The sequence below is a fragment of the Arachis stenosperma genome, chromosome 7 (genome assembly GCF_014773155.1).
Source record: "Arachis stenosperma cultivar V10309 chromosome 7, arast.V10309.gnm1.PFL2, whole genome shotgun sequence".
Taxonomy (NCBI): Eukaryota; Viridiplantae; Streptophyta; class Magnoliopsida; order Fabales; family Fabaceae; genus Arachis; species Arachis stenosperma.
The window spans coordinates 25,785,519-25,812,511 of record NC_080383.1 but is presented as its reverse complement, the minus strand read 5'-3'; the positions used below and the strand labels follow the sequence as shown (position 1 = coordinate 25,812,511).

General features: G+C 35.2%; 2 protein-coding genes across 7 annotated transcripts; both read left to right on the top strand.

The window, feature by feature from the left end:
* The first annotated feature begins 482 nt into the window (after positions 1-482).
* Positions 483-7,932, top strand: LOC130941043 (uncharacterized). Of its 6 annotated transcripts, none has more exons than XM_057869404.1 (14): positions 483-806; positions 1,039-1,194; positions 2,051-2,197; positions 2,322-3,150; positions 3,237-3,304; positions 3,943-4,025; positions 4,617-4,716; positions 4,875-4,960; positions 5,042-5,124; positions 6,051-6,178; positions 6,264-6,365; positions 6,600-6,893; positions 6,985-7,107; positions 7,403-7,932. In XM_057869404.1, exons 3-14 carry the CDS (start codon positions 2,099-2,101, stop codon positions 7,784-7,786), a joined length of 2,379 nt encoding a protein of 792 aa, XP_057725387.1. In that variant the 5' UTR covers positions 483-806; positions 1,039-1,194; positions 2,051-2,098; the 3' UTR covers positions 7,787-7,932. The 6 variants fall into 6 exon arrangements, with proteins under 6 accessions (XP_057725387.1, XP_057725386.1, XP_057725388.1 ...); XM_057869403.1 differs by having other exon boundaries at positions 1,020-1,194; XM_057869405.1 differs by having other exon boundaries at positions 893-1,194; positions 2,112-2,197.
* Positions 7,933-17,284: 9,352 nt separating this feature from the next.
* Positions 17,285-21,150, top strand: LOC130941489 (DUF21 domain-containing protein At4g14240-like). Its single transcript, XM_057870019.1, has 13 exons — positions 17,285-17,751; positions 17,825-17,901; positions 18,077-18,160; positions 18,257-18,370; positions 18,555-18,638; positions 18,723-18,794; positions 19,037-19,104; positions 19,354-19,441; positions 19,534-19,607; positions 19,692-20,055; positions 20,168-20,214; positions 20,311-20,392; positions 20,580-21,150. Exons 1-13 carry the CDS (start codon positions 17,496-17,498, stop codon positions 20,649-20,651), a joined length of 1,482 nt encoding a protein of 493 aa, XP_057726002.1. The 5' UTR covers positions 17,285-17,495; the 3' UTR covers positions 20,652-21,150.
* The last annotated feature ends 5,843 nt before the right edge of the window (positions 21,151-26,993 follow it).

The window sequence follows — 26,993 nt, the reverse complement described above, 5'->3', positions numbered from 1 at the left end:
ATATAAATAAGATCACATTAATATTAAAATAATAAAAACTACTTATCTAATAATTTTAAAGAGTAAATAATATATTAATAAAAAAATTAATTTCTTAAAATATAATAGAAAAACGGCCGCATATAAAATCGATTATTTTATCGATTTAACTAATAATTTATTCATTGAATCAATAAGTTAGACTTGCAATACCTTAAATTATAGTTGTAAAAATTAGATCGGATCAGCCGATTCGATCGAAAAATCGGTGAATCGAATTTTTAACCGATCCGATTTAGTAATATGACCGGATAAAGAAAAGAACTGTTAAGAACCGGACGGTTCTGATGAAAACCGGAAAATCGGTGGTTTTTGCTCACCGACCGGTTTGAAAACTTTTTTTTTAATCATTTTTCAAAACCACGTCGTTTTCATTTAAAAAAAAAAAGAAAAAAAAAAAGAAAAGTGTAGCTCGTGACTCGTATCCCCACCCCACACCCCCAATCCCTGTTCTGTTTCCACTTTCCACTTTTCCCCAACCCAGCAACCCTAATCCCCTAACGGCTAACCCTCCCCGTCACCACCTCACCTCAGTCTGTCACAGTGTCACTCACCCAGCCACCGCCGCCAGCCGCCCGCCGTCGTCTTCTTCGTCTCACCGCCGGACACCTATTCTGAAGTCTGAAGGAACAGAACAGACCCGCGGCTCCGCTTCGTCCCTGTCTCTCATCGCCGTCGCCGTTGCCTCGCCGTTGCCGCGCCGTCGCCCTCGCCGTTTCTGCGCCGTCGCCCTCGCCGTTGCCTCGCTCTTCTTCTCTGTCAAACAGGTTAGCTCCAGTTCTACTCTGTTCTGCACTTCTCGCTGTTATGACTTATGAATAATGTTGTTCTGCACTTCTTCTCTGTTCTCCAGCAACCTTAAACTGCACTTCTCCTATTTTATCCAGCAACCTTAAACTGCACTTCTCCTATGTTATTCTATTCTGTGTTGAAAACTTAAAATTTCTGGGATGAATATGCTTGTTGAAATATGAACAAAGGCACAGAAAACTGCAACAGGAGCAACAATGAGGAGAATTGTCAGTGCCAATGATCTCACATCTGGCCCAAATATGAACCTACCCTGAAAGAAAAATTTCTGCAAAAGAAAAGCACGGAAAACATGAATTAGTAAGCATCTCCTAAGCGATAAATTGGCCAAATTGGCCAGATACAGTAAGTAATTCAAATAATATGCAGCAATATAACTAAATTTTCCTGTTCAATAAATGTTTTGTAACAAACAAATTACAACATGAAAAGTACATCTGGACTTGATTCCCCAAAGACCACCAGAAAAATGTTCCCAAATCAATTTCTTAGAAGTTAACATTTGGTGATTCCTTAAATTAGAGGAGAACAGCATAGTAGAATGTTTGATTCACTTTGATCATGTCCACTTCTTATGTATTTAATTTCCCATTCAGTTTTCCAGATTCTTTCGATAGAACAATATCTCAGGCATTGATCAAATCATAAGTAATAACTTGCAGCCTCCATTGCGTCCAAAGCAATTAAAGCTTTCGAAACATTTCATCAACGGTTAGAAAGAAACAGAAAGTTCAACATTTTTTATCCTACCCAAATAAACTATACTAAATTTGACACGCCAATCAGACAACCAAATGGATGTTACAGCTGCAAGGCTTCATTAGTCAGTTCCTCAGAGAAAAAACACCCTTAGAGACATATTTCCTAAAAAATTAAATTAGGATGTAGCTCCACATTTGTCAGATGAAGAGCAACTTCCCGACTTCGAAATCACTCCTTGGATTTAGTTTATGAATTGTTATTCTTATTGTGTTTAATTAAGATACTAATGTACTAGTACTAACTAATTTCATGTTTATCTTTCTATTAGTTATATTTAAACTTTGAAACTTGTTGTTTTTAAAATATTGATGAAGAACTAAAGATATGTATTTTGAATTTATTAAGTTTATGACTATTTTTAGTATTTTGTATTTTTTATTAATGTGAAACCGGTTTTATTGGTTCAACCTGCGGTTTATCGGTTGAACCAATAAACCAGTGAATCAGTAACCTGACCGGTTTGATCACCGGTTCGGTTCTTACAACTATGTCTCAAACAGAGGCTGAGAAATCGCGGCGAGAACGGAGGAAAGAATCCCGTTTGGCAAAGAATGCATCCAAACACCAATCATGGCTTCTCCACCAGGTACCTTTCTATTCTCATTCCTCTACTCTTCTTTTTTCTTTTCTGAAACATAAATCAATATTTATGCCTTATTTCTCACTTGAACAATGTAACCTTTTTTTTCACGATTATTGTTTATGTATAGAAATCTCGAGCTATCAAAAGAAGTAAAGATGATTCGGATAGGAAAACTAAGACAAACTTGGAGCAACCAGTTAGTACTAGTTTTGAGGAAAAAGAGGGTTTAGGGTTTGATTCGGATTCTGAGAAACATGTGAGAGCTGAAGAGAGTGTTGTATCAGTGGCAATTTGTGGCTCTGATACTAAGAAAATGAAGAAGTTGAAGAAGGGTTCTAAGGGAAGTTCCAGAAAGAAGAGTGGCAAAGAGTTTTTTGGGCTGGATGTTGATATAGCTGCGAAGAAGGATCTTGAGTTGGAAAGGAAGCTTTCCAAGAAGCTTAAGGTGAAGGAAGGGAAATTAAGGGGTTTGGATGATGGGCTGAACATATTGCTCGAAGGAATGTTGCCTGCTATGGATTTATTTGGAGAAGAGGATACTCATGGTGCTAGTGAATTGCCGAAGAAAAGGTTGAAGAAGAGCTTGTTGAGTAAGAAGCATAAAGAGGAAATATTGCCAAATGAAGGGATGGAAGTAGAGACAATAGATGGAGCGTTTGAGCTCATGAGAACTTCTGATCAAGATGGAGCATTAGGAGATGTTGCTGATTGTGGAACTGTGAGGAAGAAGCATAAGAAGAGAAAGTTGTTGAGACAAGAGCAAGAAGACAATGTGGTGGATGATGATTTGTGCATATCGAATACTGTAGAATCCGTGGCAATGGAGGTGGCATCAGAGCATCTTTCTGCTGAAGTTCCAGCAAAGAAAGAAAAGGGAAAATATATTGCACCTCACTTGAGAGCTCGTGCTGGAAATGAACCTGAAGAGCATACTCAGATACGAAGACGTATACGAGGTATGGAGGACAGGCTTTAGTTTTGGCTTCACATGTCTAACTGTATACCATGTATTGATTTTCTTCTAAATTGAGCTCTTTTGTAGGACTTCTTAATAGGCTTTCTGAATCTAATGTTGAATCAATTACTGGAGAATTGTCAACAATCTTTCAGGTTCGCTGCACCATTAGTTGTATTGGAAATGAATGCTTAACTGTCTCTTTGTGGTGCGTTATTGAAAGAAACTTTGTTATGTCATTTTGAAATGGGAAAACAAAGAGTTGCAAAGAGAGGGAACTTGGGTAGACACTAGGAAATCTTACCAATTTGTCTCTTTTAAAAAAAAAGAAAAAATCTTACTGCATTTTTTAAAATGAAGATTCAATGATTAATCTCGAAGAGCAATACAATGTGCTTGTTCTTTTCAAATTCGGAATATTTAAAGGTAAAGGGTCAAATGACCTTCTGCTAACTCTAGCATGAAGGTTGAAATTCTGGTAAAAAATATTTCTTATAAGTAGAATATGTTGTTGCTGCTTCTGTTGGCTTTTTTTTTTGAAAAAAAAAAAAAGGTCTTGGTGATTTTCTCTATGTAAAGAATGGATGTCCACTGTCAAAACATCTGAACTGCTCCTTTGTCCCTTATGTATGCTTCAAATTACACCATATTGTACTAATGCACAGTGTAGTTGCTACCCCAATCATTTAACTTGTTTATTTAGTTTTTGTTTGCTTGACAAGTTGTTTCTATGAAATCTAACCACATAAGAAGTTGTACTATTCTATAAAGTTTTGATGCAATTCTCTTCCAGTCTGTTGCACGTAGTGTAGCTTCACACATTATGATTGAGGAGGCTTTGGCATCATGCTCAGGTGGGCCACGGGGCAATGAACAGTTAAGCATTTGAGCCTTTCTATTTTAGTTACCTTCCCTGTTGAATTGCTATTTGGTGGATTTGTTGTTTCTGTATTTAAAATAATTTGATTGGGAAGCATTGTATTATCGATGAAAAATTTTCAAAATGATGATGATAATAATAATAATAATAATAATAATAATAAATGAAGATCCTGAGCCAAATTCAGTTTTAGCCTTAAATGAAGAGATAAATATTATTAAGCCATTAAAATTCATTGTACAGGGCTTCAGTCAATTACTCAAATTTAGTTATAGCCCTACTGCTAGAGTACCCAGCACAGAAGTGGGAAAAAGGCAGATAATGTTTTTTGTAGAGCTTAGAAGAAATATATGATTGAAAGGAAAAGGTTGTGCACAAATCGGTGTTGGTTTAGGACAAATTATTTTCATATTTTGAGTTTAGAATCATATATTTTTCTATTTTAAATATTATAATACTGGTTCATAATGTCGTGTTCAGTCCTTGAGTATGTCAGATCCCTCCTCTTTGATCTTACATTGAATACTGCTCAATGTTGCTTTTAGTTTAACTGACATCCCTCTCCCCTTCTTCCTCTTTTGGTGAAGGTACGCTGCTGTTTTTGCTGCATTTGTTGCAGGGATGGCCTGTTTAGTTGGTGTTGACTTCAGTGCAAAGTTTATGGCATCCTTTGCCAAATGCTTTGAGGTAATGCTTGAAAAAGAAGTCCAACATGCTGATTTTATATATATATATATATATATATTGCCCTTTTTAGTTTTAGTTTCTTCATCAGATCACCCTTGTGCTCTCATTGTATTGTGCAGACTGACTGTAGTTTATAATCTTCACATATTTCATTCCAGGATGAGTACCTTAAAGAGGACAATCTCTCTCTGCGGAATCTTACACTTCTCTTATCCTATTTATGCATATTTGGGGTCTGTTCTAGGTGGGTATACTGCACCAAGCATTTTGAAGTATTAAGTGATTTTTAATTGTACCCTGACAGATATCTTCTTTAATGCTTTAGTGATTTAATATATGACTTTCTAGTCATGTTGAGCAAGCGATTGACCGAGATAGATGTCTCTATCATATTGGCAGTTCTACAGTGTAAGATTTTTATTTTTCCCTTGGGTATTTTTCTAGTTTGTAATGTTCCCTTCTGCAGTTTGTTTGTTGTTTGGTGGGGAGGTGGGACAATTTGACAACTGAATGCTATAAATTTTCAGATTTTAAAGTCAGTTTAAGCTTTTGTTTTACGCATTTGGCCAACTTTTTATTGTACAAGCCATACATGCATCTTATGAAATATTCCATAGGTGTATTGACTATTGAGCACTTGGAGTTTTCTTATCTAATTTCTCTCTCTTCAATATTAGTAGGATAGGTCTCATGTATTTGTTTTAATTTGTTTGTGGTGGTTGACTTGTTGTATCTTTGGTAAATTGCGCTCACACCCTTTAAGATTTATCAAAACTACTTGCACTATCCTTCTATTTGACCAGTATACATTCTCCTTCCTTATGTTTTACCAACTGCACGTCTAAACAATACACTTAGATCCTCTGGTGTTAATGTAATTAACAGATCCTTATACATGTGTGTCACCTGTGTACTAATACGAAAAATACCCTTAAATAATAATGTTAAAAGAACAAGAGTCTTTATAATTATTATTCTATCTTTATGTGTTCTCTATGCATAATGAGATTGTGGGGGGTGTTAAAACTGACCTTTTTTCTCCTCGTTTTAATACAAATTCAGTGTAATGACATAATAGAGGAGAGGTGAGTGTATACTGGTCAAATAGATGGATGGTATGTGTAATTTTGATAACCTAATGCAGTTTACCATTGTCTCTTTATTCTCTTCGGTCTTTGGAGTTGGTCTTATATTTCCTTATTTTAATCCTTTTATCTCCTTTGCTTATGTGAATTTATAATTGTTACTAATATACTTCTCTAGATATTTTTTAAAGAAATTCCCAATGGATGAACCATATCTGACTTTTATCTTTTTTCCATTTGTCTTAATAGGTTGTGGAATGAAAATTAGGGCTGATGATCCAATTTCCATGAAAAATTTTATCGTTAGTGTTCAGAAGACGACAAATGACCTGAAGGCTTCCTCCAGAGATAATCATGAAAAGAGAAATAGTAAAAGAGTGAGCATGCTATATTTTATTATCAGAGAAGTTCTCTGGTTTTTCTGCACATAGTTCAGCACTGATTACTTGGTAACACTTGTAGATGGAGTTCATGCTTGAAACCATATGTGACATCAAGAACAACAAGAAAAGACAAAGGGAGGACCCTGCACACCACACTCGGATCAAGAAGTGGTTGCAGAAGGTTGCATTCTTATGTGGCATTGTTTATTATTCAATCACCTTTCTCTGTAGATATTACTTAGTAAAAGATAATTACTTTTTTTTGGCGCGGGGTGGGGGAGGATATCTTACAAAGTTGGAACGAATTTATTTTAAGACTTTTATTTTTAAAAGATGTGAAGAAAAGAAATGTGTTCCTAGTAACTATTCTTTTGTTCATTCCCAGTAACATCTGTTTCATTTGTGTTATTTCCAGTTAAGAGTGGATGACATTTTACTTAGAGGTCTTAAATGGAGCAAGTTACTTGATCCTGATAAGAAGGGTCAGTGGTGGTTACCTGGGGATTTGGCTTCTGCAACAGATAATGTTGAAGAAGTTGCTAACAGAATCGACAAAGATGTTCTTGAAACACAACGCATGCTTCAGCTTGCTGCTGCGCAAAAGATGAACACAGATGGCAGAAGAGCAATCTTTTGTATAATAATGAGTGGTGAGGACTATATTGATGCATTTGAGAAGCTTCTTCGATTAGAATTACCTGGGAAGCAGGTCAGCCTTTTTTTTAAGTTTACTAAACTTTTTGTGTTCTTTCAATTATGAGACCCTCCATGTTGACATATCTATTTTCTTAATGCTACAGGACAGAGATATAATGCGGGTTCTTCTAGAGTGTTGCTTGCAAGAGAAAGTTTTTAACAAGTATTATACGGTGCTGGCGACGAAGTTGTGCGAGCATGACAAAAATCACAAGTTTACTCTGCAGGTAATGTTCCTCTCCTTGTTATAAAACTGGTATGAATGCTAATTTGAAACAGAACTATATATTGCTATTGTGTATGGAAAATATGACAAGAGGTAGGTGATTATGAGAAAGTATTGGACTGTGATCAATAGTTGCACCAATGTGGGTGCTTGCACAGGTGTGACAAAATAGTGCTGAGGAATTCTCAAATGCTTTGCATGTCGAATGTGAATTGCATTATTTTGCTTGATTTATGTTATCATAACAGCACTTGATATTAATTTATGACTCATTTTTACCCCTACCGTTTTTGCAGTTTTGCATTTGGGACCACTTTAAGGAACTTGATTCAATGCAGCTTATGAGGTCAATGCACCTTGCCAAATTTGTGGCTGAAATGGTTTCCTCTTTCACCCTCTCCCTTGCAGTGTTGAAGACTGTGGAGCTCAGTGATCTCAACCTGTTATCCCCAAGAAGAGTTATGCATTTCCGCATGCTGTTTGAGGCCATCTTCGAGTACCCTGATAGCACCGTCTGGAATGTATTCACACGTGTGGCCGTGGCCCCTGAACTCGAGGGTCTTCGACAAGGCATTGAATTCTTCGGTAAAGAGTACATTGTCAAATCCAACAAAGATCTAAATCAGAAGTTTAAGTTGGTAAAAAGAGCCCTTAATAATGTGGAAGGAGTTTTGATGTGAATGAAGTGTTGAATTATATTCCCAATTTTGTTGTCAGTTATGCTAATTTTATTTAAATAATTCTTACATATCCTTCTGAATCGACATGTTCTGGTCTACCCGGACCGGAGGTAAAACTAAATAAGAAGATTTCGTTTATTAAACAAGCATTACTATTAAAATCCTATTACTGAGCATGAAAATTTTCTATGCTGATGAGTTGCATGTGAAACAATGTTTATGTAACTAAGAAATGAGGTTCCATTTGTGGCGCACCTTCCAAAACAGGTGTGCTTACACAGGGCACTCCATAACGTCTACTGGCCAGGATTTAAGAGTGCTTTTGTTTTTGGATAACTGATTTTGAAATAAAGTGACTTGTGTTTAGTAATTGTGTAAAAGATTAACACAACAAATCAATTGTGAACAGAAATGCAAAACCTCATTCTTGGTGAAACCAATTTGACAATCTAGTATGGAATTTTGGTTAACCAAACAAAACTAAACACCATCTGAAAAGCACATAAGTTTATTTTTTTCAGTATTATTAATTTAATCTTGTTACGTGTACATTTTTATAATTGATACTAATTTGATACTTGTATAAAAATATGCAGGATAAATATTTCTCGAACTTCTCTTCAAATCAAATTATAAACAAATTTCAAAATTAAAAATAAAAAACCTCAACTAAACCTCCTATAAAATAAATCAATATTTCTTTTGGAAAAAAAAAAGAAGCTTATCTCGCTTGATAAGTCACTTCTTTTTGTATGGTTCGTCCAGCCCAGTTTGTCCTTGATCAACTTTGGATGGATGAAATATACATCGGGCAATGAAAAACATGGGGGGTACATGTAGAAGATAATCTGACATTGAAGTCAGTTTTTGTAAGATAATATCAATGATTCTAATATTTTTACTCAACATACCTCTTTGTTCTACTCAAAGGTTCTTTTATTAGCAATTCATACCTTCAAAACTGTTGTTTAGGATGATCAGTTACAGGTCAAATAATAAACAACTATAAAGAGGGGATTAATTTCATAAGGAATTAAAGATTGATATAAAAGCACTCATTTTAAATAATGAAATCCGAGATATAGTTCGGTTTCGACCAAGTTATAATGGACGGACTAAAAATTAATTAAAACTTTTAGATTTGGCCACTTTAGTAATTAATAAATCCGACATAAAATAATTACAATTCACAAAACCTGAAGAAAAATATAATACCAAAGCAAAGTGTGAATGATGTAGCAACTAGCAAGTAGCAACATATACGATTATATACAATAAGACATTAACTTTCTTTATGTAGCAAAACCTTTTCAGTTTAATTTTTAATCTAAAAAATTTGATGACACAAAGCCAAGAAAAACAAAATCTCACATGCATATATGATCAAATTCATATACCACTACGTCATATATATTTCGGAAAAGCAAAATCACTAATTCTTTTATCATTATTCATTATCATGTAGTGTATATATATGCAATAATGTATTCACACATACTATCTTGCTTCCACGGTATGGTCATGCTTAGTTAATTTTGCATTTGAACTATTATTATCGTTATATATACAATTATCATTCATGAAAAATTATAATTCTCATAACCTACCCTCTGATACCACATAAATTTAATATAATTTTTCGTGTATATTATAAAACTGCTGCTCATGTTCATGTTACGAGAATCTTGAAATTCGTGTCTTTTACAAATAGAAATGGGCAGAGAGTTATTAACCTTAGTTCATAAGTGTAAAAATGGGCCCAACATTAATATAGAAGAATTTATTGTCTATTTGGCTGAGTTTGTTTACAGAGACAGGAACACAGAGATACACAATCGTGTTTGGCATATGAGACATGGATAGAGATAATGTATCCAGAGACACTGAATTAGTGTATTTTGTGTCTATCCTGACAGGAAGGACACGGAGACACTAACAAGGCACACTACTTATTTTTTATTTTTTCTTTCAATATTTTTGTTAATTTTTCATAATTATATTTTTTATTATTATATTTTTCATCTCAAATTTTTTTTTTAAAAAAATATGAGAATAAATTGAATTTTCATAATTTGTTCTAGTTTATCACTAAACAGAATATAAAAATACAAAATTTTGTGTCTCTATCCATCAGTGTCTTGTCCTGTCCTGTTCTCAGTGTCCTGTCCTGTTCTCGAAAACAAACGCAGCCTTTGTGTTTTCTTTTATTCTTTTTTCAACTCTTAGTTGTGAATAGAGAAAAAAAAACTTCATGGCAAAAAGTGAGAAGACTGAATTTTTTTCATTAGAAACTAACTTTTATCAAGTTGATTACTTGTATAATAATGAACTTATTTCTGTTTCCAACGGTGCCTTTCGTTGGGAGTCATTACTCATGGGGGAGTGGATCCTCTCCAGTGGAAAAAAAATTGGATGGTGTCCAGTGGAGGATCTCACCTTTCATTGTTCTCTCTCTCCTATTTAATTTTGGTCCCACTTATAGAATTAAAGGTGAGAGATCACACTTTATTCTCTCAAGTGTTAGAAAAAATGGAGAGGATCCATTTCCTTACTCATGGTGGCCATTAATGTACACATCTACAATTTTCAAATCCTGTAATATTCATTTCAGACATTTTTATTAACACTACAAAATTTGTCTCCAAGCTTGATAATCAAATGATGACGATTCAATAAAAGAGTTTTTCTGGTATAGTGTAGCACTCTTTAATTTCCTCAGTGGATTAATCACTTTGCAATGGTTTGATTTGGCAGTCAGTGGTAATAAATAAGAGTTCTGATGAGTTTGGAAAACTCAAACTTATTTTAATGATGAACAAACATTATTGAAATAATTAATTACAAAATTATTAATTTGATTTTTATTTAACATATGTTAATTAATAATTTTGTGATCCAGGTTTTCTTATTGGGCCGAACAGAAAGGAAAAATTATTGCAAGCCCAATATGCTTAAAACCATTCAGCCTTGTTTAAATGCTTCCTCTATTATGTGGCTGAAGCAATTTGTGATTATTTGGGCCAGAATTCAAACATTATCATAAGCCCAAATTAAAGTTAACATTCAGCATTGATACAAAAAAAAAATCCTTTGATCCACTTGGCTGAATTTATGGTTACTTCACTTGGGCCAAATTGAACTATTATTGCTACAAGCTCAAGTTAATAATTATTGCTACATAATCCAACACTTGGTCCGAAACCAAGTTTGAGAGAAAGCAAATGTATTGCTTCTAGCTTCCAACGGAATCCATTTCTAATGGAATTCAAATTTCATTAAAGTGAAATTAATACATGCATTGAAAACATGAGAGAGAATATCATTGATATGATTGATGCCATTAAGGCTACACGCTACTCAGGGAAGGAAAAACAACTTTCTATTCAATTAATTTGTTTAATTCATTTAATTGCTTCTCTTCCAATTATTTCTTCTCTCTCATTCTTTCTTTCTTCTCTTTCGGACATTACCCAACAAACCATGAAAGCTACATCAAGTTACCGAAAAGAAGGAAAGGCACGTCTAAAAACCATCACAATGATGGCAAGAAAACATAAAAAATATAGTGGCTGAGATTCTTATCCACTTATGGTAAGATATGGTGATGAGATCTTGGCTTCTCCATACCAAAAATGGTTGAAGGAGATTCGACCAGTAAGGAGAAGATTCTTGGAGGGATGACTTGTCTCTGATTCTGCTCAACCACCGCAGGAAGTAGCTAGGGTGGCTACGTGATGGAAGAGGCAGAGATTGGAGCAGATGAAGCCATCATCATCATGAAGCATCAAGGGCCAGAAATTCATCTTGGAGAGCAAGCCAAGGATGGAGTGCTCGGATTGATGAAGAGTGATGACCAAGAAAGGACTAGAGGTAATTGCATGTTGGATTTTGCATGGGTTATCTCTTCTCTCTCTCTCTGGGCGAACCCGGTTTTGTTCTTAGAGAAGAAGAAGTTGGCTTGGTTTTTGGCTTTAAAGATGGAGGCTTCCCTCTTCTATAAAAAGAGAGAATAGTCACGGGTTGAAGCAAGGAGAAAGTGTGAGAGTGCAAGGCATAGAATTCTTAGAGTTACCTGAGCTAACAGATTTCTCTTCTCCTTCAATGTATTCTGTTTTGTAATTTTTATGTTTAATTTTGTCATGTCTTGAGTCTCATGGAAAAAAACAAACAGTGAGGTTTGTATGAAAAAGCCATAGAGCGAAAAAAGACAGAGAGTGCAAAATTAAAAGAAAAAGCTATAGATGTCTTTAGAGTTCCTTTGTACATCTGTGTTGTGTTTCATGATTCTGTGAGAATTCTCTTGTAAGTTGGGTTAGCACTTTACAGTCTGTAATCAAGAAGATTATAGTAAAATTCCATCATTGTTGTGATGGAGACTGGATGTAGGCTGCACTACATTTAGCAGCTAAACCAGGATATATCTGGGTGTAATTTTCTCTCTCTTCTACTCCATTTCTGTTTCTACTGTACAGGAGCTAAAACTGAAAAAATATCTCGTGCCAAGTGATAAGAAAAAAATAAAAGTCTCGTGGCTAGGGACGAGACAAAAATCAAAAAGTCTCCTCAAAGACCAGCAAGTGTAATCAAGCAAAAAAGGGGGCTAAGATTCAACTCTCATTCTCTTAGCCACTGAAAACCATCAATTAGTATCAGAGCTTGGTCTCAAAGAGATCAAGCTTTGCAGCTTGGAGAAAAGATCCATTTGGCAAAAAGCAGTGGCTCAAATCTGGTGTCCTACAACCTTACAGAAGGACAGTCAAGTAACAGACCGCCTCTTTTCAATGGGAAAAACTATACCTATTGGAAGGAGAGAATGAAAATCTTTGTGCAAGCAGTATACTACAGGCTTTAGAAGATCATCCTAGAGGGTCCTTAATTTCTAACTAACACAAGTGCTGAAGGAGTAGTCACTCTTAAACCAGAAGCAAGCTGGATCGAGGAAGATAGAAAGAAGTTGGAGCTAAATGTCAAGGCTGTAAATCTACTCAATTGTGCTATCAGCTTTGAGGAATACCGACGGGTATCACGATACACAACGGCAAAGAAAATCTGGGATAAACTGCAAATCACTCATGAAGGAACCACCATTGTGAAGAAGACTCGGATATACATGTTGAACAGAGAGTATGAAATGTTTGCAATGAAGGAAGGAGAATCTATTGATGAATTGTTTGAACGGTTCAACACCATCATTGTTGGCTTGGATGCTATGGGAATAACACATTCTGATTCTGTGTTTGTGAGAAGAGTGTTGAGATATCTCACTAAAGAGTGGAAAACAAAAGCTTTAATTATTTCTGAGAGCAGTAGCCTTGATTCCATGACATGTGATGATTTGAGAGGAAACCTTCTTGCTTTTGAAAACACTTATTTGAAAAAAGATTCAAAAAAGAAAGGAATTGCTTTTTCTTCTGTAACTAACCCCCTGGATGATGAATCCAGTGATAACTCCTCTAAAAATGAATTTGTGTTGTTTGCCAAAAAATTCAAGAAAATGGTAAAGTTCAAAGGCAAAGGCAGCAGCTCAAGGAAAATGAAGAAAGACCTTAGCAAAGTAACTTGTTACAACTGCAAGAAAATGGGGCACTTCAAATCTGATTGTCCCAAGTTAAAGAAGGAGGACAAGCTAAAAAGAGGAAAGAAGAAGGGACTGATGGCTTCATGGGAAGATTTGAAAAATGACTCAGAAGATGATGATGAGGAATCTGAGACCAAGTCACAACCATGTCTCATGGCAGATCACATAGATCAGGTAGTCTTTCACAATCCTAACACTGAAGATCTTCATCTTATGATAGACCACCTTTCTGGAAAAATAAGATGTTTTCTACTTGATAACTATGATCTTGAACAACAAATTATCATTCTTAAAACTGAAAATGGTTTTCTCAAGGAAAAGCTAAGGGAGGCCGAAACTGCCTGTGATCTTGTTGAAGAAAATAAGCAGTTAAAAGGGCAACTTAGAAGTTGTGAAAGTAACCATTCTGTTGTTGCATATGTAAATTGTTTTAAGGAAAATGAAGAGTTGCTGAAAAAGATTAAAAATCTGGAAAATGACTTAGCCAAGTTTACTCAAAGTTCTGAAAATTTAAATCAAATATTGGCTAGTCAAAAATCACTCTTTGATAAATCTGGTTTGGGGTTTTATAAATCTGATAAGAAACCTTCTTTTGAAAATAGAGCGTCATCTTCTAATGACACAAGGTTTCAAGATCCCACCTACTTTAACAAATCAACAACTCCAAGATTTTGTAGACTATGCAACCGAAATGGACACTTTCCCATTCAATGTTTTTCTGTGAAAGAATGATTGGTGATAAAGTTTACAAAGTTATTTTTTATTACAATGGTTTGGGTCATAGGAGATGGTTTAACGTGAAAGGATCCAAGAAAATTTGGATACCTAAGGTCACTTGAGCTTATTTTGTAGGTATGCCTAGCATCCAAACGGAAGGAAAATATGTGGTACATGGATAGCGGATGCTCTAGGCACATGACCGGAAAGACAACCTTCTTCATAAAGCTTGATGAATATGATGGAAGACTTGTCACTTTCGGTGATGATGGTAAAGGAAAGATGTGGCGTTGGAAAAGTTGGTAAAAGCTTTCATCTTGTATAAATGATGTTCTTCTTGTAAATGGTTTGAAATAAATTTACTTAGTGTAAGCCAATTGTGTGATTAGGATTTGAAGTTATTTTTAGAAAGTTTGTGTGTTTGGTTGTTTGTGAAAAAACTGGGGATATTCTTTTTGAAGCTAAAAGATGCAACAATGTGTATGGATTAACTCTTGAGGACTTGAAAGAACAAAATGTAACATGCTTTACTTCTCTTGAATATGAAAAATGGCTATGGCACAGAAAGTTGGGTCATGCTAGTATGTACCAAATTTCTAAGCTAGTAAAGAAAATCTGGTTAGAGGTATTCCGAAAATCAAATTTGATAAGGATCTTACTTGTGATGCTTGTCAACTAGGCAAACAAGTTAAATCCTCTTTTAAACCAAAAGATGGAATTTCAACCAAAAGGCCATTAGAGATGTTACACAGCAACGGAATCCATTTCTAATGGAATTCAAATTTCATTAAAGTGAAATTAATACATGCATTGGAAACATGAGGGGTCATGCTAGTATGTACCAAATTTCTAAGCTAGTAAAGAAAATCTGGTTAGAGGTATTCCGAAAATCAAATTTGATAAGGATCTTACTTGTGATGCTTGTCAACTAGGCAAACAAGTTAAATCCTCTTTTAAACCAAAAGATGGAATTTCAACCAAAAGGCCATTAGAGATGTTACACATTGCTTCTAGCTTCCAACGGAATCCATTTCTAATGGAATTCAAATTTCATTAAAGTGAAATTAATACATGCATTGGAAACATGAGAGAGAATATCATTGATATGATTGATGCCATTAAGGCTACACGCTACTCAGGGAAGGAAAAACAACTTTCTATTCAATTAATTTGTTTAATTCATTTAATTGCTTCTCTTCCAATTATTTCTTCTCTCTCATTCTTTCTTTCTTCTCTTTTGGACATTACCCAGCAAACGATGGAAGCTACATTAAGTTACCGAAAAGAAGGAAAGGCACGTCTAAAGACCATCACAATGATGGCAAGAAAACATAAAAAATTATAGTAGCTGAGATTCTTATCACTTATGGTAAGATATGGTGATGAGATCTTGGCTTCTCCATACCAAAAATGGTTGAAGGAGATTCGACCAGTAAGGAGAAGATTCTTGGAGGGATGGCTTGTCTCTGATTCTGCTCAACCACCATAGGAAGTAGCTAGGGTGGCTACATGATGGAAGAGGCAGATATTGGAGCAAATGAAGCCATCATCATCATGAAGCATCAAGGGTCAGAAATTCATCTTGGAGAGCAAGCCAAGGATGGAGCGCTCGGATTGATGAAGAGTGATGACCAAGGAAGGACTAGAGGTAATTGCATATTCGATTTTGCATGGGTTATCTCTTCTCTCTCTCTGGCCGAACCAGTTTTGTTCTTGGAGAAGAAGAAGTTGGCTTGGTTTTTGGCTTCAAAGGTGGAGGCTTCCCTCTTCTATAAAAAGAGAGAACAGCCACGGGTTGAAGCAAGGAGAAAGTGTGAGAGTGCAAGGCACAGAGTTCTCAGAGCTACCTGAGCTAACAGATTTCTCTTCTCCTTCAATGTATTCTGTTTTGTAATTTTTCTATTTAATTTTGTCATGTCTTGAGTCTCATGGAAAAAAGGTAAACAGTGAGGTTTGTATGAAAAAGTCATAGAGCGGAAAAAGGCAGAGAGTGCAAAATTAAAAGAAAAAGCCATAGATGTCCTTAGAATTCCTTTGTACATCTGTGTTGTATTTCATGATTCTGTGGGAAACCCCCTTGTAAGTTGGGTTAGCACTTTACAGTCTGTAATCAAGAAGATTATAGTGAAATTCCATCATTGTTGTGATGGAGACTGGATGTAGGCTGCACTGCACTTAGTAGCTGAATCAGGATATATCTGGGTGTAATTTTCTCTCTCTTCTATTCCATTTCTGTTTCTACTGCACAGGAGCTAAAACTGAAAAAATATCTCGTGCCAAGTGACGATACAAAAATAAAAGTCTCGTGACTAGGGACAAGACAAAAATAAAAAGTCTCTTCAAAGACCAGCAAGTGTAATCAAGCAAAAAAGGGGGCTAAGATTCAACCCCCCATTCTCTTAGCCACTGAAAACCATCAAGTTCATTTTTTAAAAAAAGAGAAAATGGGAAGGTTCTAGCCGTTTAAGTTTCAAGATGGAATTTTCATTTGAGTTGAAGTAGTTTTGTTATATTTTCTTGTTTTGCATTCAGGGAGGGGTCTTATATGTTCTGTTCTTTGGCCTTTCTGTTTTTCCTTGCATGTTTAGAACAAAATTGCTAAAAAGTACAAAAAAAGAGTGACTGTATGAAAAACTAGAAACAAAAAAATATTCAACAATTAATATGTGAATGTGGAGGAGATGAAAATGTTGATTTGGTTTTAAATGGAGTCTTGAAAATGAGGAAGGGAAGAAAGGATAATTGATCATCAAGCTCTTTTGTTTTGTGCCAGTAGCAAGTGAATTTTTGTGTGTGTTAGGAGTGATTACTAGTTACTTTGTTTAGTGTTGATTGATCTGCATTTGTATTCGTGTTTTGATTGTATCTTTTCTTGTTGTTGCTTTTTGTAGTTATTCTGCTCCTAACCACCCTCTTTGGGTTTTTAGATGTGACTTAGACTTTTCTAGAGTAATATTCATCTTCGTAAAAAAATATTTTATTTTTTTACGGAATATATTTTCTTAAAAAAAAAAGTCATCATTTCAACCTTTGCATTATAAATTTAATTTTCAGGGTATTTTCTTTTTTTTATTAATCTCTACACAATTGATTATTTAAGTAGGACCAAATAAACCAATTTAATTACTAATTCAATAATCTGACCGATTTAATTATTGGTTCGATTTTGATAATTATGGCTACAATCACCTGGTCCTAATTATTAATCAATCACCACTTTTTCAAACAGAGGGAGAAAAGGAAAAAAAAAAAAAATCTATTCACTCTCTCATATTGAGTTGCAAATAGTTAGTAATTTAACCGGTTTAATCACCGGTTGGATTCTGACAACCCCTAGCTGCTACCATAGCATATCCCACCTCTGCTGGAAGAAGAAGAGAAGTAGAAGAATTGCTTGTTGAATCGAGGATCAGGATGGTGAATTTGCTTAGCGCGTTAATGGTGACTCGGATGTTGACTCGGGACCACCCTCAGGTTCAGGCGGCGTCAGCTCTTGGCAGCGAGATTCCATTTGGCGATGTGTGGTGGTTCGTGTACGCCGGAATCTCCTGCTTCCTTGTGCTCTTTGCAGGAATCATGTCCGGCCTCACCCTCGGTCTCATGTCTCTTGGTCTCGTCGACCTCGAGATCCTTCAGCGCAGTGGTTCTCCCTCCGAGAAGAAGCAAGCCGGTACTCTACTACTCCTCTTCTTCCTCTTCTCTTTCTCTCTTTTCTGTTAACTATTCTTATTACTACGGTGTAGCGGTTATACTTCCCGTGGTTCAGAAACAGCACCAGCTTCTTGTCACTTTGCTTCTCTGTAATGCTGCTGCCATGGAGGTATTGAATTTCCAATCCCCTTTCTACAACTCCTTCCAATCAATTTCTATTCGGTGAATCTCATTGTATATATATGTATCTGATATTCGCAATTGTGTATGTAGAGTTTCGTACTGATTGCTAAACCCTGCCTAACTCTTAAATAGCTGTTGGCTTTGGAACTTGCAATCTGCAGGCTCTTCCCATATACCTTGATAAGCTATTCAATCAGTTTGTTGCCATCATTCTCTCTGTCACTTTTGTTCTCTTCTTTGGGGAGGTTTGTCATTTCCCTCTCAATGTTATTTCAGAGTTTTTGTCCCTAATCAGTGTTTTCAAGTTTTGAAATAGTGCTTCTTTGGTTTGATGGTTTCAGGTTATTCCACAAGCAATTTGTAGTAGATATGGTCTTGCTGTAGGTGCCAACCTTGCATGGCTTGTTCGAATTTTGATGTTAATCTGTTATCCAGTTGCTTATCCCGTTGGAAAGGTATAGTCTTCTACAGAACTTATTGCAAAGATGTTATCTAGATTATGATGTGTGCACAGATTAAGATCTTCTTGGAGTTGTTTTGTGGACACTTAAACGCATCTTGGTTAGTTAAGAAGAATTCTCTAGTGTGTTAGCAACCATGCCTGCAAGGGTTTAATTTTCTGAATAACAATTGTTCCAGGTTCTGGACTACCTGTTGGGGCACAATGAGGCTTTATTTAGGCGTGCTCAATTAAAAGCTCTTGTGTCCATTCACAGCCAGGAGGTATATATTGTTATTGTTCATCAATCAAACCAACTGTCTTGTCTTTCTCTTTGATTAACAAATATTGAATTTGCTTGTTGTAAGGCTGGGAAAGGTGGTGAGCTTACACATGATGAGACTACAATTATTAGTGGAGCGCTTGATTTGACTGAAAAGGTAAGTTCTCTAATTCACACAACATATTGACTTCAACCTCTACATTAGTGTTTTGTTACATGGCAATCCAATGCGGTTTTCAATTTGTCATATCAATGCGGCAGAATTTGAGGTTTCTTAACTATTTTTAGTTTTATAGCACACAGTGATGGTGAAAAGTGGAAACATGTGAAGGCTACTGCATTTACTGGTAAATTCTAACTAGGGTCTTGTGTTTTCTTCTTAATTTTGTCTTCGAACAGACTGCTGAGGAGGCTATGACTCCTATCGAATCAACATTTTCTTTGGATGTTAATTCAAAATTGGACTGGTTGGTTATCTTATATTCATGGTCATTATTCTTTTATCAGTAGGGTGTAAATAGGTAACATAATTGTTTTTAAAATGTCTCTAATGTTTTAAGATGAATTCTTGCTATTCTTGCTGCTGAAGATATATTTTCTGCCTTTGCTTGCATGTTAGAGCTAGAAATTCTTAGGTTGCATTCAGGGGAGAATTCTTAGTGTGTATACTTTTTTCCCGAAACAAAAAAAAGTTAACCTTGGCAACCTAAAATCAGGGAGGCAATGGGAAAAATTCTCGCTCGGGGGCACAGCCGAGTTCCTGTCTATTCTGGAAATCCAAAGAATATTATCGGTCTTCTGCTTGTAGGTTTTAACCTTGCCAGAATTCTACTTTTTTTCCTGATTATGTAGCATTTTTGGGTTCTTCTTATTTACATTAATTCTTTTTCTATTAGGTCAAAAGTCTCCTCACTGTACGGCCAGAAACAGAGACCCCTGTCAGTGCTGTATCCATTCGGAGAATTCCACGGTGTGCTTGTCTTTATTAATGTATTATCTCGCTTTCCATATAATGGCATAATATCCGTTGTGTAACGGTTATTTATATGGACAGGGTTCCATCAGATATGCCTCTCTATGATATTCTTAATGAGTTCCAAAAAGGAAGTAGTCATATGGCCGCTGTTGTTAAAGCCAAGTCGAAAGGGAAAGAAACTCCGCAGATAATTGAAGAGAAACAGGAAGAAAGCACTATTTTTGATGGGGATTCACAGTTGACTACTCCATTACTTCATAACCAGGACGATAAATCAGAAAGTGTAGTTGTTGATATTGACAAGTCTTCAAGGTCACCCAGTATTAATAAACTAACTGGTTTGCAACGTAGTGACAGCAAAACAAATTCATTAGAAAATATTGAAGAGGGTGAAGTGATTGGTATTATCACTTTGGAAGACGTATTTGAAGAACTTCTGCAAGTAAATTTCTTTTCTGAAATATGCCCCTCCGTCTCCCTTTCTCCAATGTTTTAATCATCCCCGCCTTCTGAAGTCTAACCTCTCTGCTTATCATAATTGTTTTACCATGCAGGAAGAAATTGTTGATGAGACAGATGAATATGTTGATGTTCATAAGAGGTAAATGGAGAACGAACCTTCGAAACTTAAGTGGTGGAGATGGATGAAGCTAATGCAAATATGAGTTCTGATGTTTGTGCAAATTATATTTTGCAGAATACGTGTGGCTGCAGCTGCAGCTGCTTCCTCAGTCGCACGAGCTCCATCAACTCGAAGATTGACTGGTCAAAGGGGAGCAGTAAGTGATTAATTCTTCTTCTTCTTGCCATAGTTGATATATGAAGTCAAATTTCCACTTTCTACAGGGTTTGGGTTTTGAATTATGAATTATCACTTAGGTAGCTTGAAGTATCTTATGTAATTATCCAGCATGAAGGCTAGCTCATTATGCTTGTGTTTTGTGGTCTTGTTTCTTAAACATCCAGGGAGGCCAAAGTAAACCTGGGCAAACTCCTAAGAAGTCTTCAGAGGATCATGGATCCAATTCTACAAGGTAACAAGAAGGAACTATGTGTTAAACTATCCAGATAAAGAGCCGTTAGTACGGAGTGGTTGCTTTTTGTGTCAGCAATATGATGTTTACAAGGAAAAGCTCTGGATAGTTTTTATTTATTTATTTGATTTTGTTATCTATAAGTTTTACAAGTTTTCCTTCTGAAGGGGAGTATTTATATATGCATGTATGTTTATTGATATCCTAAAGAAAGCTAAGATTATTGGAGTAATTCTGCCAACTTTTCTGCTGATGGAGCCAAAACGTACCTACCAACTCTATCAAGGCAATTCTCAAACCAGCCCTCACTTTAAATGCTAATGGAAAGTTATTGTAACATGTATCCTATCCACATTTCCGTTTAATTATCGCTTCATGGATTGGACAAATACCAGTTTTTATTTGATCTAGAACGTAATTAAATAATCCAAGACACTGTTGTTGACTCTTCGTATTGGGTGATAGCATCCGTATCTTAGAACATGCAAAAGGGCTTTTGATACGGAATTATCTTCGTACTTATTCAATGGAAAAATTTTACGTGGCTATATAGGGTATGAAATATCATCATGATTAACACTATCATTATTTCTATAAATTGTACGCTGTTGAAGAATTCCGTACTCGATCGTAACGTATAAGAAAATAAATGTAGTTAAAAACCTAGAACAGAACCAAATAAAGTAGGCAGAGAGATGTGTATAATCCGGTCCTTGGTGACTTGATGCACTAGCACAGAGTGGGCTATTTAATGTGCAGTACAAATTTGTCACTCATGGAGTGGAAAGACAGCTACACACACCCCTCCTCCCAGCATAACACGGTATGTGTTCCTTCAAGAAATTAATACAAATAACACAATTTTCTGTGGCGCGCTTGAACCTTGGCCCATATGTGCACTTCTGTTTTCAATTCTATTACCTGTTTTGAGATGTCCTATCCTATCTACACCGAAGCAGTGTCTTAGTTTCTCATACCACAAGTTTTTTTTTTTTTTTTTTTTTTTTTTTTGAGTTTAAGCCTTTCATCCACGTGTATTTAAAAATAGTAAAATAATAGAGTGAAGTTCATTCTGACTTCTGAGTGGGTAAAATATTGCTTTAAGGAGGAGGAGTACGATTTTTGTAAACATAACTTAAGAGAAGGGGATTGTTTTCTACAAATGGGTCTAACAAGAAAGGATCGGATTCAAGGAAAAAAAAAAAAACGATGGTTCCAAAGCAAAATATACATACATGAAAAGAACAGAGAAAAGAAAACTTGGAAGGTTATTTGGGAAGGTTGAGAAGCTAAGAGAGTAAAAGAAAGATGAAAATATATAGAAAGAAAGAAACCATATGATGCAAGTGCTGTACATGCATGTTTGTTCATATTAAATTAACACCTTATTAGACACTTGATGAGCAAACACAAAAGTTGGTAATTGATGAAGCCTTTCAACTGCTACGTACTCTGCACTTTTTTTTGTTTTTTTAACAGAGTAGCATACTAGCACTAACAAAAAAAACAAAGATAAAAAAAAACTCGCTATACTATAATGTATATGGTGCCACTCCTAAACTTAGTCCTCCCAGCGTAGAAGGAAGACGGTGCACCTCCATATGATATAAAACCTAGTCTTTTGTTCCCTCAACTGCCTCGAACACCGTCTCATCAACTCATGAGTAGGCTTTCCAATTCTCATTGACAAACATTGTCGCCTTGCCATCACGTAAAAAGCTAACAATAAGATATAGTTTTGATAGAGTTTGATAAAGCAACTAACTAACTTGATAGAATGAAGCACCAGAGAACTTGGTTGCTCTCTCTATATATATACAAGTTATAAGGTTGTAATGAATGGCTTAAAAAAACTATTGGTGGCCCCTTATAATGGAACGAAGTAGTGTGTGTCACAATAATAATGTCTCCCTTGTGCCAAATCATCAAGAAAACGACTTGCCATTAATTAAGAGTGCTTAACCTTGTCGTTATTAACCCTCTCTACATTATCTATGCATAGCATATTCGCAAAACAAGCGCATTTGTCCCTCATTTTCAGGTCTGCCTCCATCTATTCTCTCTTATCATTACATTATTTTATCATAAACTTCACAATAATCCCATGTAATGTATACAAGCTAAGCAATGTTACATTATTTTATTTTGCACCACCTTTTAATTTGTTCAATATGCAGCACAATGTTGTGATTATCACCTTTATATACTAGATCATCATCTTACATATTATGTCGATTGTAGAAAATGAAAAAGTGTTGCACGTTTTGAAAGCCGATATTAACAATGTTAGTTAACCAGTCTTGTCTAGCATCAATTAACAACGAGTTATTAATTCTAGAAATTAATAGTTTGTTATTTCCGATCCCAAACAAATTAAACAGGCTGCGAGACAAGGACAAACAAGGCATTTCAATTTATTCAAAGACACGTACGTTTGGTAATTAATTATATATTTATATTGAGACAACACAACAAACCACAGACATGCATGCACAAAAATAAAAGTTGGCCACAGCCCACAGGTAGGGAGGAAGAGATTGAGGAGAGATTTTAGATTAGATCATTGTATTATAATATTCAGCACCAACTTTGATACACAATTTCATCATTGATGATAACATATATATAGATGATGATACCTTGAAAAATGGTAAAAAAATAAAATACTACAAAATGAGTAATGCTCGCTTAAATTAGTATTATATTAGGCTAGGAGTACTTATGCCAATTAATAAGCATAGAGATACAGACCCTCATGATATAGAACTTGCCCCTTTGTTGTCTTACGATTCTCTAACTCAAATTGCACCTAAACATGTTGCTCCTCCAATTCAGGCAAATTTAGTCAAGTGAGGACCTGGCATTAGGCCCCAATAAAGTGCAACCTTATTGGACCACGTGTAGAGTTGCATGACCTCCAATATCTAAGGCTCCACTTGTACTTGAATTTCGAATCAAAGTCACGTGACATCTCTTCCCAAATTCAACTCACAAGTTCTAAGTCCAATCATGCTGGCCAGCGGCCATTAGTGATTGTCCACTCTCTCCTGAAAGCGATTAGCAAGTACAAAAACACCACCCTTGTCTCTAAGACTGCGTTTGTTTACACAGACAGAACACTAAGACAAAGACATGGATATACAAAATCGTGTTTGGCAGATGAAACATGGATAAAAGCATTCAAAAATAGTATATTTTGTATCCATTGTATAACAGAAAGAATACAAAAATACTAATATGAAACAATTTATTTTTTATTTTTTTTATTCTTCTTAATTTTTTATTATTATATTTTTTCTCAAATTTTTTGAATAAAAAAATAAAAAAATTAAATTTTTATAATTTATTTTAATTTATCACCAAATAAAATATAAGAACACAATTTTATATCTGTATCTATTTTATCTTGTTTTTAATGTCTTATCTTATTCTGTTTTTCATAAACAAATGCAGCTTAATAGTGTGGCTAAAGCTCATATCATTATCCTATAAAAAATGAGGGTCAAGCATGAGACACAAGTGATGAGGGTTTATTATTGGTTTTCCATTGAACCCTTTGAGATGAACCCACCAAAATAAACCAGAACTTTAGCATCACCCCCTTTTCTTTCGGGCCACTTTGGATGAGATTAATTTGCTCTACTTCAAATTTTCAAATCAAATGGGTGTAGCATGTGGCTTACAAGTTACAATCTTGTCAAATAATAATATCGCAACACTATACTAATACTGTTCGGAAAAGAAGACTATGGCAAATTGGCAATAATAATGAAACGCTCCCACATCTTATCTTTAGGCAGATAAAGTATTATCAAAGATAAGATCTTTAGAATACATATATAGAGATCACAGAACACTACTAAACTTTTGATTAGAGTCACTTTTAGAGGCCTAATGAAAGCTTGTAAGATCCAAATGGGGACATATTATTTCAGATATGTTGGAGTTTAGTTCTAAGTGTATGTGAAATGAGAGTAAATCATTTTCTTCCAAGCTGGTAGGGAGTCTATGGTAGATATTCCTACGAAGACATCTTTACATAATATTACAAGAAAAACGAGGAGTATTGTTGAATTTATCGTCGAATTTAGCATTGACTTTATCGGTGGATTTATTGACGGTTTAGCTATGAAATTTGTCAGGTCAAATCATTATTGGCGAATTTTTATTTTCGACAGTAAATTTGTGGGAACCATAAAGATGAATATATGTCCAATTTTAGGAGAGTTTATGTCAAAAATTTTTTGAAATAATATAAATGTTGAAGAATTTGTATTGTATATATGCTGATTAGTGTAATTTGTATTCTCTTTGCAAACATAATGACAGATAATAGAAGTGTCACGAGTCGATCTCATGGTCATGGTAGAGGGAGGGTTTTCACTACCGGTAGCACAGGGACTTCTCAGTCATCACTTCCTACCTTCACCCCTTACAACTTCAGCGATAGAGATCGTGGTGGGTGATTCCTCTAATGCATTCTAGTCAGATGTTCCTCCACTACCGCTTGTCATACGGATGAGGATTTAACTTGATGGCATGCAGGCGTGAGTACTATTTTAAAGTCTTTTATCTGTAATCTATTTTGAATTTGTTAAGTTTTATGTGTTTTTATGTATTTGCTAATCTTAAGTTTTTAGTTGATAGGTTTACACCAAACAACAATGCATGTATACATGAGATCTCCAATATATGTGTTTAAGTCCATATATGACAATCTATGGCCGCGAGCTACACGAAGATCCCTGCTGAGACCAGAGAGCGATTATTTCAAAAGTGGACAGTAAGAACCACTACAAGAAAAAGGCGCATTTGTAACAAAAAATATTGTTACAAAACGTCGAAATTTTGAAACAAAAATTTTTTGTAACAAAAAAAGGGTCCATTGCAGTAAGTCCCGTTACAAAAAGTTTTTGTAACGAAAAATGAAACTGTTACAATTCAATACCATATTTTGTAACAATTTTTTCTGATACAAAAAATCAGAAGCCGCTACAAAAGTGGTAACAAATTTTGATCTTGAAGGTATTTTTCGTGACAGTAAATTTTTTTCCTATAAAAAAATTTTGTTACAAAATGTAACATGATTTTGTAACATTTTTTTCTTTAGTTACGAAAGTAAATTTATTATTTTGTAACAACTTTTTTTTATTACAAATTACATGCATAATTTACTAAATTATTTTTTAAATTAACTAATATATTAACGATTTTAATAAGCAAGTTTACATGTATATAATATGCAAAAATATACATAAGTCAAATAAGATCCTTTTAGCTAAAATTGTCTTGAAATAAAATAACATTAGCTAGTGAGTACATTGATTAGTTCAACCAAAACATAAAAGTTCTAACATAGATTAGTGTCTCTATGCATCAAACATTCTTGAGCCTTCAAGGTAGCATATGGTCACTATTTCAGCACTCCTGTAAATAAGAAAAACCGAAACAAAAAAGTTAGAAACAAGATATAACACTAATATTGTTAAATTACTTTATGCATGAGAACTTTATATGGGATAGGGAATATGATATCTTTATCAGAAATATCTACGACTACCGGATAGCTAGGCGACTTCAACATGCTGCAAGACGTTCGTCAGGGGCGCGTCCACCTCACGATTTGGCTCTGTCCAGATATTAAGAAGGAACTGGATCTCTATTTTAGTACTGATGAGGGGTTCAAGTGTTACCGTCTACAGAACAGAACTAACAGGACTTCGCCAAGGTCGTCAAAACATATCGGTAGGCTCTCATGAAAACAAAGAGCATGCTGGTATGTAGTTTACTAATCTTTATTAATTATTACTTGAATTAATTGTTACTTGATTTATTTTATTAGTTGGTTTCAATATGTGTAGTTTAAGTCATTGGAGCGTGAGATGACATTGGCGGAGACCTTTAAATATACCCATATGTTGAAGGATAACAAGGAGAGATTTACTTATGTTGATGACATTTCAATTAATTCTAAGTTTGAAATATATGTATTCGGTTTAAAATCAATTAACTATCATCCTAATCACAATGAATGTTACACAAGAGGACTACACACAGAGATTGGAGGCCGCGACCCAACAATCCCACCCTAGTGGGGACGACCACGGTTCCAATGCCTCAGTTGTTGATCCTGATAGGGTTTTGCGCGAGATTGCCTCTGAGTCATAAAAGAATCACCACCGCATTTCCACATTAGCGGCTTCATCTGCCTCTGCCTCTGCCTCTCTGCCACCAGCCCTGCCAATCCTGCGGAAGTTATCGATTTGAGAGAGGATGTGCAGAAGCTTACACAAGAGCTTCATCAACAAGCTCAACAGTCTGAAGAAAAGTACAACGAGCTTCCTGC

Excerpts from the sequence above, each read along its gene's own strand:
- LOC130941043 (XM_057869402.1), top strand. The coding sequence starts at position 2,099 with ATGTCTCAAACAGAGGCTGAGAAATCGCGGCGAGAACGGAGGAAAGAA. Across the intron at positions 3,305-3,942 it reads AATTGTCAACAATCTTTCAG|TCTGTTGCACGTAGTGTAGC; the intron begins GTTCGCTGCACC and ends ATTCTCTTCCAG. Across the intron at positions 6,179-6,263 it reads AAAAGAGAAATAGTAAAAGA|ATGGAGTTCATGCTTGAAAC; the intron begins GTGAGCATGCTA and ends TAACACTTGTAG.
- LOC130941489 (XM_057870019.1), top strand. The coding sequence starts at position 17,496 with ATGGTGAATTTGCTTAGCGCGTTAATGGTGACTCGGATGTTGACTCGG. Across the intron at positions 18,161-18,256 it reads TTGTTCTCTTCTTTGGGGAG|GTTATTCCACAAGCAATTTG; the intron begins GTTTGTCATTTC and ends TGATGGTTTCAG. Across the intron at positions 19,608-19,691 it reads TCCATTCGGAGAATTCCACG|GGTTCCATCAGATATGCCTC; the intron begins GTGTGCTTGTCT and ends TTATATGGACAG.